Source organism: Athene cunicularia (assembly GCF_003259725.1).
Source record: "Athene cunicularia isolate RWA chromosome 1 unlocalized genomic scaffold, athCun1 chr1_part1, whole genome shotgun sequence".
NCBI lineage: Eukaryota > Metazoa > Chordata > Aves > Strigiformes > Strigidae > Athene > Athene cunicularia.
In genome coordinates, this window is record NW_020799091.1 from 88,461,833 (window position 1) to 88,477,217 (window position 15,385).

Genomic DNA, 15,385 nt, shown 5'->3' on the forward strand with positions numbered 1-15,385 from the left:
CCCAATTCATGTCTCAGACAGTTCTCTTTGTTTCACAGATGTAGGTGAGACTGGTGAAGAAAAGACTGACAACTAAAAATGTGCCACCTTTACTAAAACATCCAATGACATTCAATTTGGAATTGCCATTTTAACACAAACTGGAAAGTAGATTTTTAGTTGAACTGAGAATATAACCAGAGGTGTTTATACTTGTTAACAGAGGTGATCCACATACACTTCATTAATTTGAGATAGGAATTTACTATGGCTCTAATGATTACACTTTCAGAAGAATCTGACCATACAAGGAGAAAAGAATAAACTTAGATCTGCTTCTATGATTTAAAGTTTTTGATAATTTCTCAAAACTTTCACAATTCTTAGCCCAAATTTGCTGCATCTAACTTTTTCTATATTCTATTTTTTATTTCTGAATGTGCATTACTAGTTGTATGCAACAACACACTCATTAGCCATACAGTAGAGTAGGACAATAGCAAACATTGAAATGCAGGGAAGGTTTGTATCTACTGGTGAAAGTTGTTCCACATTTGTGTCTGCTTGTAAATCTGACAGGAAATCTGACAAAGCCTGCGCTGCATTTCACAAATCACAATTGTTTCCATGTCAGCACTGGAAAATGAATGAGCTAAATCTATACTTAACTACCAGAGCCATCATCAAAGGAATATTTTATGTATTACGGGGACAAACAGAGGCTTTTCCTTAACATGTTCAGTATCTGACAAAATTGGTTTCATTGGTGAAGAACACTTTCAATCCTTTAACTTTAGGAATTGATATAAGTATCCACCACCTCCTGAAGCCCTTGCCTAAAAACCATGTGTGCAATTCAATCAAGATCCATAGGTTTCAGCAGACTCATGACAACTAAGGATTCTGTTCCTCTAAACTTTTAATTTGACACATTCATTCTCACAGCCAGACCACTCACCTTGAGCTCCCTGAGTCTCTGCTCCATGATTTCATATTCAGCAACTGCAACCTGAGGCATGGAGAGTTTAGTTTCTGATTGCTGGATCCACACAAGTATAGTGTTCATTGTCTCTTTGTAGTGTGCAGGAGGCAAACTGTCAAAAACTGCATTCAATGTGGGGAAAAAAAAAAAAAAAAAAAAGGAAAGAAATAAATAATCTTGTGCTTCATTATTTGGTTTGCTGAGAGTATGTTTGATGAAAAACTGAGCCGTATGGAAGTCAATGGCTATTTTGCAACAGATTGCAACTGGTCTAGTATACCAGCATCAGATTTTTCCAAAAATTATGGAAGCAGAAAACTTTTGAAGACTAAATACGCTCATTCTAATGTTTATAATATCTCTGTCATTTTATCAGTTGTATGTCATTTGACTCTCTTCTATAGGTCATGCAACAATTTATATGGCCGAGACAACTAGCTTGCCTTGAGTGATTAGAGATCAACAGACAAACCATTGTACTTAACCCAAAATCTAATTTCAGAACTGCAGCAAGAAATGACGTTCCCTTTTATGAACCATGTTTGTGTGTTTAATGTTTCTGTTCCAGTAAAATGTTCTGTTTAAGACATCTGTTAAGCGCTTAGAAAATCAATCTTTCTTCTGCATTAAAGTTGAATTTTATCGAACTGTGCTTATTGTGCCAACATTACAGCTGCTGCAAATAGACAACATCTGGCACACACATGAGCAACTCATTAGCAGAGACACTCCCTCTGCCCTCAACAACAGTTGCTTCTATACTCATAGAGAAAAGGACAGACAAATAGCAAGGCTGGTTGGAAATGAAATATTTCCAACCTGTAGCACATAATAATGAGGTATATAAAAGTTCAAAATAATATTATACCTATTTGTATCTCCTGTACATCTATGGTGTTTCAAAAAGAACTGTACTGAGAAATGATATAGCTATCCAAAAAGCAATTTTGACAAGCACCTCAGTTAAAGTTTTTAAGTGCAAGCTTGCTTATATTCCCATAAAACAGCACTTGGCAGAATGCACTTCAGATTTTAACTTAATCTTTTAGTTGATCAACAGAATGCTACTTGGAAAAAATCTTACATTTTCAGTTAAGCATCATAACAACATACTAAAATCAGAGCAATTTAAGCTCTCTCTTGTGGAGTATGCACATTGTATGGCATATTTTCCTCATAAAAATCTTGGCGGATCTGATTTATCACACACATCTGGGGTTTTACAAAAGATAGGACTTGATACCAGGAAAGACAAGAATTTCTTCCCTTGTGATGTATTTTCTTTACATAGAAAGCAACTGTAATACATTATTGGAAACACAGAAAACAAACATTTTCCATCTCATCAAAGAGCATTTTAAATCTTTTTATTTCCTTAGTGAGATTAGTATTGTCTTTGACTCATTTAATCCAAACAATTCCTACTTTAGAATAGAACATATATTTAAACACATCACTCCAAATGAATGGAGACATAATTTCAACAGTTCAGATATGTTACCAGAGTATACAACTTAATCTGCGGTTTTATTTAGAAATATGGAGTTCATCGTGATGCAATATTTGATGTCTATAATTCATTTTCTTCTATATAGAATTTTAAATGAAAAACAAATCTTTTAAAATTAAAAAACAAATACAGACTACTGTATTACTTCAACCATATATATAAAAGAATAGCTAATTTTGGTAGTAGTGACCAGTACCTCAGAACAGGTAAAAACACGATTCACTGTTACAGGAAACTCAATCAAACTGCATGGAACTGTCATCCTGAAAGTTTGCAATAATAATAATTTTAAAACCATCCAAACACTGAAATGTTTTGTCCAATTTTTATGAATTATGTTCTCAACTCTTTGAAGGACTAAATAAGAGTTCAAGTGGGATCATGGGATGTTGATTTAATCAAGCTAGTGGCTTTCCAATTAGGTTATTAAATATTCCATTTAAAAAGCGCTTTCGAATTCAGTGAAACAATATTTTTTTCCATTTCACTTTTCCAGGTTACTACCAGTAAAATAGTACTTTTCAATGTCTTTTGACTAGCTGGAGTTTTGGGGTTGTGTTGGGTTGGTTGGTTTGTTTGTGTGTTTGAGGTGGTGGTGGTGTGTGTTGGTTGGTAGTGGGGTTTTTTTAAAGATAGAGAGTGGGTCAGCATTTTCATCCACAATATGGTTTTGGATGACACTTAAGATGAGCCTATATTGGTTTTGCAACTCATGATGACAATGGTGAGAATTCAAACTCCTACAATAGGATTCACATTATCTAATTTTAGCTGTCCAAATAAACTAATACATTTATGGTCTCTCTCTGAGCAGTATAAATCTCTAAATTCCTCATGCTTGTAACATAAACACACATCCAGACCCATTTATTTTTATCATAAAATTTGCTTTGTGATACTAATATTTGTGGATTAAAGTCCACGTGATAAGCACAGTACGTTAATATGGATTCTGCTATATTACAAGAAAAATTGAATTGGTAGTCAGAAAGATATAGCATGCCTACAAGTCAAGCTATAGCTAAACTAGGCCTACGACAGGACTATAACAAAGGGAAAACACAAGTATGTTCCTGTGAAATATCAAAATACAGTTCCCATCTCGTAATAGAAAAATGCTGCATTAATCTGTTGCACTTGCAGGGGATGCATTTTGGTGTGACCAGCATTGGAACCCTTGAGAACTGACAGGAAAACATATTTACACTTGCCTATTTATTTTAGAGAAAGTGCTTAAATTTTGAAATATAATGTGAAGATATTTAGTTAGGACATATTTTTAGTAAGTAGAAATATTTAAACATGTGAAAATAGCTTTCCAAATAAGTTGTTTTTCCTCACAGTTTCCTGTTCTGTGACTAAATTTTCCAGTCTTTTCCCAAATCAGAAATGAAATGAGACCACAATTATCTCAACAACTATCAAATCCCACTGGATATGCTGCAATGTGCATCTCCTACAGTCAGGACAAATCCCACTGTTCATTGCATCATTATGAAAGACGAAAAAGGCAATAAATATAATCTATGAGATCATTTTAGAACAGACTTGTTCCCGGAAATAGGTGAACTAGATTGAACTGCATGTATTTCCTGTAAAAATCTCCTCATCAGTAACTGAGGTTTAAAACCACGCTGATGCTCCCACAACTTTGTTTCGCTTATTTTGTAATACAAATACTTAAGGTTATTCCTCAAAGTCTTTATATTGATGACTTCATAAAAGCTGTGATTCCCTTCTCCCACATCTTTCACCAGAAACTCTCAAAGTGGAATCATAAGGAATCTTGTATAATATATAATCAATGTTCTGCAAGTGCTTTAAAACTTCCAAATCTCTTACTTATTAAGCTGTTAAAAGAAATATAAGGGAAGCCCTTCTCCTATTCTACAAGGTCGAATGTTACCATAAATATCTTTTAAAGATACGAAATTTTTCAGGTGGTTTTATTTCTCATCCTTATAAATTTTCATTTTTACCATGTAGAAAAACGATAAAGTAACCGACAGGGTAGAGGGCATTATCTTATATACATTCATTTCACAGATTGCTTTGATCTTTTTTTCTTTATGCACACAAAAAATAACTACCAGAGGAAATGGATGCAAAAGAAAAATGAAATTACTTGTGTGTTACTTATTAAAATAATATTTTCTCACACACATCTGAGCTGTGTTTTCAACTCAAAAGGCACATTCAAAGAAAATTAAGAAAACTTTATTCCTCAAACCCAAACAGCAATGAATATTATTGCTACTAAATCATAGTTCAGGTCTTAAAAAAAACCCACCTTACAGTTATAAAACTGTACAGAACAATTGCTTAAAAATTTTATTCCTCAAGTATGCAATGATGGGTGACAGATTATTATACATATCATAGCAATTTCACTGTCACTTATAACCAATCTCTAAGATACTTAGAGCATGAAAATAAATTAGCAGTTCAAAGTTTAAGCAAAAGCAGACTAATGACAGACTAAAACTCCAAACTGTCATCTTACAGTTATGGTTACTGGGTACTCATAAAATTATGCTAAGACTGAGTTGCATGAAGTCTATGTAATACAACCCTCTTTAAGATACTGTACGAGCAGATTAGGGAGAAAAGTTGTGGACATGCAAGATAACTGTAGGCATGGGGTGGGTATGACATGATATAGAAGGCAAAAACTTTCTAAAGTCCTTCTTGAAATAAATAGGAGAAATATAATTTGAATGCAGATGAATAATTCATCATTAACAGGAATAACAGCAATAACAATGACAATGATGACTTTACCTTTGAGAGTTACTGATACTGCAAAGGTAGAATCAGAATTGGAAAGGAAAGCACAGTGCATGAATTTATGAAGCAGACAAAAATAGAAGTAAATATGACTTCGCCACCTCTATCTTGATATTCTTAATTTCTACTGCCACAAAAGCTTTTTTTTTATTATTATTTTTACTTTCTTTAACCTCATGACACTCCCCAAATCCCTCTCAAGAATAGTCTTGTCAAATTAACAACATGTATCTCACTGGAGATCATAGCTGCATAAGAGTTCACCCCTGCAAGACTAAAAAGCAAAAGCACCTTAGTCCAGTCACAGAGCAAGAGGAATGCTGGAATGACTCAGCTGCCACCCAGGAGGTAGTTTGAACCAAGGAGTATTCACTTACCTGACACTGACTGACAGCTCACCCTGGGCTGAGGGGGAATGGGAGGCTGACCAGGCTGCTTCATCTCTTTGACGCAGCAGCAGTTAATTTCAAGACTAGTAAATATAAAGTTTAATCCCTCATTCCTCACCAAGGCAATTATAAAACTAAGAATTTATTGGGAAATCACATTATCCATATTCGAATTATTGACATGATTGTCCATTTCACTCCCTTGTGTACATTACTGAATAGTTTGAAGCAGTGACTGACCTCTATTTTTTTCTATATACCATTATTCTAGAAATGAATAAATGTGTTTGGGAAGGGGGAAGAGCTGGAATGATGGATGCACCATCTTCAATAGGATCAATTACCTATGGATATACAGAAATTCTATAAAGCAAGAAAAACGAGGTCATATTTCTTCATATTTTATGAGGTTATATTTCTTTCATAAGAAACACTGCAAAATAGTGAAATAGCAACAAAATCAGTTTTAGAACTGGTTTTAAATTGGGTTTTATAACTGGAAACGTTAATCAAATCATGGAGAAAAATATCTGAGAAAATCTGAGTTCATCTTTGATAATATTTTATTAAAAAATCTACTGTGCAGCATAGAGAAAATACTAAGCACTCGTGGACCTCAAAAAAAAACCCAAACCAAAGCCTCACCACCCTCAAAAAAAACCCCATCAAAACAAAAAAAAATATTTGAGGGACACAATCTCCTAGAACTAGAGAAAAGTTTTTTTTTGGGGGAAAAAATTCCATTGGAAAACAGAACAGAATAGCTTAATACCCTTATCCATCATAAAAGATAATGGAGTAATGAACCATTAAACAAAGGAAAAAAACAAAACCAAAAACCCAAGCTCTGAATGATGAACTGAAAATCCATTTCACATTAAAAAAAGCTGTAATGATGAATGAAAAAAAACTTTCTAGCACATGTAGGTTATATGTACGCAGAAGAAAAAAGGAGCAAATACTACCACTGATATGCAAAACACCATTCAGTCTTTAAGAAATTCTTCTATCTGTAGAAAAGTTACATGCAAATAATTTATGCAAATAAAATATGGAAATATCTAAAATGCTCTAACAAAATTTCACCATTTTCTATCACACTAAGGCTAAAATAAAGACATGGGATATGTCTTTCCATCCGTTCAACAGAAGCAAGACAGTCATTGAAGAAAGCAGAAGAAACCTGGACTCAAAGAGCCAAATTTTCTATGCTTTAGCTTCAGGGGTTTTTTAACTTTTTTTATTTGTAAGACTTTCCCAAATCGAATTAGACCTATTGCAGTATCCCAAGCATGACTACAGCAGAGTTAGCGCTTTGGATAAAACCGTATATAAAATTTCTGAAGATAAAATATCATTTACATCATAATCTCACATAAAATATCATTACAGGTATGTACCATACAGGATAAAACCTTCTCATCTTGACAGCTGAACCTTTTGAGATGGAGCATCTATGATGCAGAGCAGCCACATAAAATAATAACCACTGACCAGGGCTCTGTAAGATACTGATTCAGGGGCTTCTGTTCTCCAGCAGACTTCCCCCAGCCTGTCCAACACTGCTGCCTCAGGACAGCTGTTCCTGTGGCTGGCCAGGGCACTGGAGGCGTGCATGGTGGCACGAGAGTGGGAATGCACAGCTACAGCGAGGAAGAACCTTCCCAAAGCCCCTGCTTCATGGTATTACAGTTCAGGCAGTGAACACTACTCATCTTACAGGACTAACCAACTGGTTAGTTCATGAGGTCTCAACTAGAGTAAAATTAGGTGAGGCAAAACCAGCAATTACAGAAAACAAGATGTAGAAGAAATCATAAAGAAGCTAGCGCTTACCATATTTTCCTCTTGGCAGAATGGTAACCGATTTCAGTTTATAAGCCAGTTTGACATTAACAGTTTTTAAATCTTACCCACTGCATATCTTGATTCAATAGTCATGAGTAAACTTTACACTCCTTAATACTAAATTTCTACAGCTCATTCTTTCATCACTTGCTATGGCACACTTGCATTTTATTTCTTCAGTTCTCTTATGCATCATCACCTCTTCAGTTTGCGTGTGCGTGCATATGTGAAGTAACTACAGCAGCGCAATAATGTAATGTTGAAAAATCCAAGCCTCTCTGTGAAAGAATTTAGGAGGAATACTATAGAGATCCACTAGAAGGAGCTAGCACTATGCCTAATTTCAAAACAGTACAGACATTTAGAAATATCATTGGTTTAAGGGGCAAATAATCTCTTTGCTGTTGAGAATAATTACTTTTTTCTTTTTTTTTTTTTTTGTGTCTGATAGTTTATTTTTAGTTTCATAATCAAATACATAAAGTATAAAGTAGTGACTGATATGCTACATATCTTTAATAAGGAATAAAGTCAACTTTCTACTTTGGTATAGCAATTTCCCTTTTGAAAAATGCATTTTATTACAAATCTTGCAAATAATGTTGTAAATAGCAGTCAATGTGCTGTGTTGCAAAAAAGGAACAGTTCACCACATGATGAAAACCTAGATAACCTAAAGTAGCTACTCTCCTTGTTGAGCTTTATGGAGTTAAAATTCTGTTTTATGAAAATCAAGAGCAGATTCACTCATGCAATTAAATTATCTCTCCTCTCTACAGACAGAGATAGACAGCCCTGTCTTGTTACCCGACTAAACAAACAGTTTTATGTTGCTAAAAATATCACTGAATCTGTCCATATACGTGCTAACAGGAGATCTGATGGTATAACTACACTGAGTATAACTTTTGCTTCTACATAGAGTACCTTCCCTTGTTCTCCTATTAATATAAAATATATAACACACTCATAATTTCTGAAAGACTAATTTAATTGAAAAAAAGACCACCTAAATTGTAGTAATGGTTTAGCAGGACAAAAGCAAATACAACAGCAGGAAAGCAAAAAACATACACCTGTTCTTTGCATGCCAGCCCGGCAAATTGACCTCTTGTCATTAACACTTACTGTTCTGTAGCTGCTTTTCTCTGGCACGCATGTCAGCAAGTATTTGTTTGAAACGGCTGGTAAAAGCTGCAAGGTCAGCATCCAGAAACACTGGCCCTTGTTCTTTCTCTTTGAGCGCTTGACTTTCAGCCTTTAGCCGTTCAATTTGAGGCTGAAGGGTTGACATTCGGATTATTTCATCCTGCGTGTTTGAACAAAAAAAACCATCAAGATAAAGCTGTCCAACAATGAAATCACTAGTGCCATCAAATCACCACTTTTTCAATGTGTATTACACAACTGTTTTGCTTCCAACTACATCAGTTATAGTAAGAACAAAGTCAACATCTTTAATCTTTTCTCACAAATCAATACCTCTTCTCCCAATATGATGCTCGTACCACTGTTTAAAGTCACTTTCACATGACATTATCATGTTAGTAGTATAAGGTTCAAAGAAAATGAGATAGATTGTACATTAAAATTACATGCCTAAGGAGCATCCTTTTCATGTGGAGCTGGGAAGATAAAAACTCTGCATGCTCCACAACCCTGCAATCATCTGTTAGATTACATACAGGCTAAATAGCATGATGTAGAAAAGGACACATGAAGATGTACAGTGATTTCTAGAAGACCCCAGTAACACATTACAGGTTGGGAATGGAATGGAATGGAATGGAATGGAATGGAATGGAATGGAATGGAATGGAATGGAATAGAATAGAATAGAATAGAATAGAATAGAATAGAATAGAATAGAATAGAATAGAATAGAATAGAATAGAATAGAATAGAATAGGAATAGAATAGGAATAGAATAGAATAGAATAGAATATTTCAGTTGGAAGGGACCTACAAAAATCATCTAGTCCAACTGAACTGCCTGACCAATTCAGGGCTGACCAAGTTAAAGTGTGTTGTTAAGGGCAATCTCCAAATGCCTCTTAAAACAGTGACAGGCTTGGGTCATGAACTACTTCTCTAAGACACCTGTTCCAATGTTTGACCATCCTCTTAGTAAAGCAATGCTTCTTAATGTCCAGTCTAAACCTCCACTGGTGCAGCTCTGAACCATTCCCATGCATCCTATCACTGGATCCCAGGGAGAAGAGATAAGCACCTCTCTCCACTTCCTCTCCTATGGAAGCTGTAGAGAGCAATGATCTTGTGGTATTATAACTTCAGGAGACCTTGTACACACCATGACACTTGCAACTACTAAGTAAAAAGAAATAAAGAAAATAAGCCCAATGTACATAGTAGAGCTGCTCTAACTGCAAGAAAACAGAGAACCCCTGTAAGCACAACACCAGCTTGAAAAATGGCTGAAAATATAAGTAATATCATAGACCTAAATTTGGATTTCAAACATTGTTTTCAGTTTGAGAGCTTCTCAAGCCAGAGATTTCATAACTATGACATGCAATTTACAATTCATTACTACATCTCAATAGATTCCTGTCAAACAATATTGTCTTGTAAGTTTTCTCCACCCAAAGAGTTGTCTACAGTAATGTGCTGGTTTTGGCTGGGATAGAGTTAATTTTCCTCACAGTAGCTAGCATGAGGTTATGTTTTGGATTTGTACTGAAAACAGTGTTGATAACACAGGGATGTTTTAGCTATTGCTGAGCAGTGCTTGCACAGCATCAAGGCCTTTTTCTGCCTCTCACCCCACCCCACCAGCCAACAGGCTGGGGGTGCAAAAGAAGCTGGGAGGGGGCACAGCTGGGACAGCTGACCCCAACTTACCAAAGGGATATTTCATATAATATGCCCTTGTGCTCAGTATATAAAGCTTGGGGAAGAAGGAAGGGGGGGGTGACATTTGGAGTGATGGCATTTGTCTTCCCGTCACTGTTATGCGTGATGGAGCCTGGCTTTTTTGGAGGTGGCTGAACACCTGCCTGCCCATGGGAAGAAGTGAATGAATTCCTTGATTTGCTTTGCCTGCTTGTGCAGCTTTATCCATTAAACTGTCTTTATCTCAACCCATGAGTTTTCTCACTTTTACTTTTCTGATTCTCTCCGTATCCCACTAGGGAGGAGCAAACAGCTGTGTGGGGCTTAGCTACTGGCTGGGGTTAAAGCATAACAAGAGAGAGAAGCAAATTTCTACAATGGTGCAGCACACAAGTGAAAATATTTAGAGAGAATAATAAATGAATTAGCGTGACCTTTTCTGTACAACTACTGTAATTCTGTCATATAACGACAGAAGAATATTCCTCCATATGACTCCAAAATCCACCCTGTATCAAAACGCAGGGTATGTAACAAGTAAAGTGGTCTGCAATGGCAGAATTTTGAACTTGACCATGACGTCAATTTTCTGTCCCAGATCCATATGACAGAGGTGATGAGCAACATTTTCTTAATGAAGACGCAAAGCGACAGATTCTTACAGGGGGGAAAAAAAAAAAAAAAAAAAGAAAAAAAGGAAAGACAGTTTAGGGGCATAATTCCCTAGCTTGAGGTATCTAAGTATTTTTATAAGCAAATATTTGAGGCAGAGTTTTAAATACCCATACTCTAGTTCCTATTGCCTCTTTATTTCTTTATTAGTCTTTCCCTTCCTTGAATAAATGTTTTCAATAATTACCTTGGAAAGTAAGGAGTCCATTTTCTACTTTTATACTGAAGTAGTGTAGGCCATAATCTGGCCCATTGTTGGAATACCTATGAAGTACAATATCATAAAAAACTTGGAGAAGAATCTCTAACCTTGAATTTTTCCAACTGAGTTTTTACTGTAGCAGGATCTGTTGCTGGTGTGGGTTGTGCTTTCAGCCAGTTTTCTGCAGTAATTGCTGTCTGCTCCAGTTGCTGCAGCTGGGAGTAGAAGTCAATGATGTTATTTTGGTACTCCAGCCATGCCACTCTTTCGCTCAGCAACTGACAGAACTCAATCCAGCGGCTCTTCAGCTGCTCAGAGGCTTGTCTAATGCTGTCAGCATTCAGACCCTCTAGAAAGAAAACAAGAGAAGACGACACTTAAAGATAAATAAAACACAAAGAAAAAAAATAATTTGACAAATCAATTTCTGTATTTGAGAGCTCATAAATCCAGTTAATGATTTAACATCAAATAACAGTCCTGAACATACAGATGTTACACATTAGTGGAGAAAGCATTTCAAAAATATTTTAAGTTGCTGCCAGGGTACTTTTGTTGCTATGGGAATGAATTATAAGTGTGCATTAAAGTACAAGAATGGGAATGAAGAAGAAAGAAGAGATACAATACATAAAGATAATTAAAACTGCTGTAAGACATAAAAAAATGCCTGACAGCTGGACTTCGAAAACTATGTCTGGACTGTAATTAGATTTTAATGTACAAGACTGTTGGGATTTTTTGTAAAAAAAAGTATTTAAATGAGAGGGAATTTTGATGTTTCTGATAATCCAACCCTTAACCTTTGCCTTACGTGTTATTTTAGAAATATCATAAGCACTAATGAATAAACACATGATCAGATTAAACCTCCATCTAGGCCAATCCCATGTGTCCAGCAGTGACCGTCAGTAGACTTTAAGCAAAGACAGAGCCAAGAAACCATAGATGACACTTCTCTACGATTATTTTCAGACAGGGTTTGGTTTCTCTGATGTAGTTTGCCTATTTCTGTCTAATGTTCAATAATCATGCTTAAATTAAAATTCAAAAAAGAAAACTGACTTGAGTTATTACATACAAGGCAACTATCTAGAATACTGAAAGATAAGTGTCATCTATATAGTCTGTGAAGAAAGTAAGGCAATACTCAAAGATAACTAAAGGGGCCTTACAATAATGTCATCTATTATTATTCTGAAACCTGAACTCTGGTTGAGTTCCAAATAGTATTAACTTAAGGATCTCATTTATTTTTCAAAGGCAGTTTAAATGTAGTCCCTAACTTTTTTTACTGGCATGAAATGTAGTGTACACATAGGAATAGGACCCATACTGATTTCAAAATTAATAAACTTTTCAATCCACTGAGTAACATTATCCGGTTAACAACAGGTTTAATAACATCATCACTTATGTCATATATGAGTTAACCTTTAAAACCTAAGCTACATTTTTATCAAAATAAACAAATTTTTATTTCTTAAAAACAAGTTTAAAAGTAAGTAGGACAAAAGCCTTCAGTGCTCTACTTCTGTGATTTTTGATACACTGTGAATATGGTTTATCTTGTTTGCAACCTGTTCTCTCAATCTGTAGGAAAATTACTTTATCAAGGATAAAAAATAGTAAAGTTTGCGTGCAATTTTTGAAGGTAGGACATGGGAAACTGAGTCCTGATTACAGCTAAATGCCATAAAGAAAGCACTGGAAATTTATGATAGTAAAATTTTCTAAAGGATTACTATAATGCATTCTATATGGTAACACACACTAAATGGTAATCTGGGATCATGTCTGATGTGGAGCACCACAGTTCTCTGGCAAATCCTTTTCTGGATTCTCAGGGCTATTCCTTTCAGAATTGCTTGGAAACAGCTCACTTGGAAACAGATTGTGCAGTACCCAACAGCAGTTCCCTGGACATGATCTGTTTCTGGGATGTTGCCCTAGCGAAGCAAACTGTACATGACTTCAAAAAGTACAAGTAAAAATGTAGACAGATAGGAAGCCCAGTACTACTGGGAGATAATGGCAACTGTGGTGATTGGAGCAGCTATACATAGACATTATAGTCTAGAAACTGGGTATCACAGTTTAAAGGTTGGGCAAGGGTATAAAATGAACCTTAACGCACAAAGAGCTAAATAGTATTTTGACACATCTTCATAAAATTCAACAGTGATCTGGTCTTTTGTGTGTGTGTGTTTGCATCTGGAGGTGTGGTATGCATAACTACATTTTCTTAAAAGTGTAACGTCCTTTGAACAGTACTATGTGAAGAGGCAGCATAAACCTGAATGGCATAGCATGTCTACAGAACAACAAAGACGAACAAGCACACAGACACGGAATCTTACCAACAGCAAGAACAAACACATAATATAGAAGATGAGCCTTTAACTATGCTATATTTCAACAATTGCTTCTGTCCTGTTGTGACTTTGGTTATAAAAATGCTGTATACTCATAACAGAGAGCAGGTATCTTTGCCACTGTGTTAATGATTACCTCTGAACCTGGAAGACACTACCTATGAGTTCAGCAGAGAAGATATAAAAAGATCACTTTTATTTATTCCTCCTTTCCTCTCTTTTCAGCTGCCACAGTCTCCAAAGTACCCTTAGGCAAGATTATGATTACCAGGGGAAGCGCAGTCATGGATTCTCCTTACATAATAATATTTTCACTGTAATATTTTCTTCAATGATTCAGAGGACTGTATTTCACATGAACATCTAGATTCATCAGATCCTTTCTTCTTCACACTCATATGTCCCCCTTAACATAACCATTAAATATGTGGAAATACCCAATATTATTCAATTTTCTTTAATATCTGAACCTTGAGTCTAAATGTGATTCCACAAGTGCACAGATGAACAAAGAAACACTTTTGCTCTTCATGTAACTGAAGCAGACAGTACAAGATTGAAGTGTGCAGAGCTGGTAAAAGATTGCAGAAGTGCACCTCACCCAATATCCTACTGAAAGGAAGACCCATCTGAAAATCTCCATAGGATGCATTTTTAAAGCTCCCTTAATTCACAGTCTGTTCAGGTAACTAACTCAGAGTTGTCTATGAGATGTTGGTATGTCCTTTCCAGAATATAAGAAAATGGCTATTACTTACACTTGAAATAATTTGGGCAAATCTGTCAACATTTTGTCTTATTTTGAAGAAATCTATTCCTCCATCTCATTGAAAATGACACATTAATAACTACTTGAGTTGTTGATGCAATGAGGGCATAATTTTAATGTTTTCAATTGCTCATTAAATTGCAAAAAATCCAGAATTTGAAACTTTCTTCCACAATAAGTACAGATTTCTTCATTAACTTAAGCAACCGGCAGCTTTCATTCATGATGTTAACATCAATTCCTTTACTCTGCTTCACTCATGGCAGCAAGACATACCAAAAGTTGACAAGCAGGTGAAGAAACAATATAAAACCCATTCTCTGGTAAGACAATACTATTTTAGGAATAATGGTTCCTAATCTTTTCATGTTTCATATTATAAAAGTTTCTGATATAATCAGTGAATAAATATACTGTACCCAGAGGAAACAGATCATTATCTGAAGTGCATCCATTAATTTTATTACCTTATGTACTGCACATAACAAACTGTCTCTGAATATTTTTAATTGCACAGCACCTGACATGTAAGTACTTTGGAATTGCCACTTAATATGAAGTATATCTTATTAAGTGCATTTATCATTTGCTATGGTTCTATGATAGAATAATGTACTACTATTTGTGTTTTTATAGCTTTTGACTCATGAGCAGATGTGAAATAGTAACTCACAAGATAATACATTTCTTTTACAGAACAGTGGCATTTAACAATCATGTGTTTTATCACAACAAATTCATCTGGTATTCGCTTCAATGCTGTTTATCAATATGACTTTAATGCTGCTTATCAGTATTCATTTTGATGCCCTATTTATTTATTTATTTATTTATTCTAAACTACTATAATGGTCAAATATCCATCCACTCAAACTGCTAAACTGCTTCGCTCATGCATCAGCAGATTTGTTATCCTATTTTAAAATAGAATTTAGAAAAGAAACCCCAGAATAAAATTTATTCTTAGAAACACAGGTTAACAGATGATGTAAATTTTCATCGACTGTAATCTTCAGACT

The 15,385-nt window shown here is 35.2% G+C and overlaps 1 protein-coding gene across 10 annotated transcripts in view; it reads right to left on the reverse strand.

The window, feature by feature from the left end:
* DMD (dystrophin) overlaps positions 1-15,385 on the reverse strand; it is a 1,208,820-nt gene that overhangs the window by 749,276 nt on the left and 444,159 nt on the right. For all 10 annotated transcript variants that reach the window (XM_026858158.1, XM_026858211.1, XM_026858140.1 and 7 more), the window contains 3 exons: positions 11,330-11,571; positions 8,624-8,804; positions 938-1,083 (listed from right to left, as the gene is read on the reverse strand). In XM_026858158.1, the coding sequence (XP_026713959.1) occupies positions 938-1,083; positions 8,624-8,804; positions 11,330-11,571 (569 nt within the window). The remainder of the gene's footprint in view (positions 1-937; positions 1,084-8,623; positions 8,805-11,329; positions 11,572-15,385) is intronic.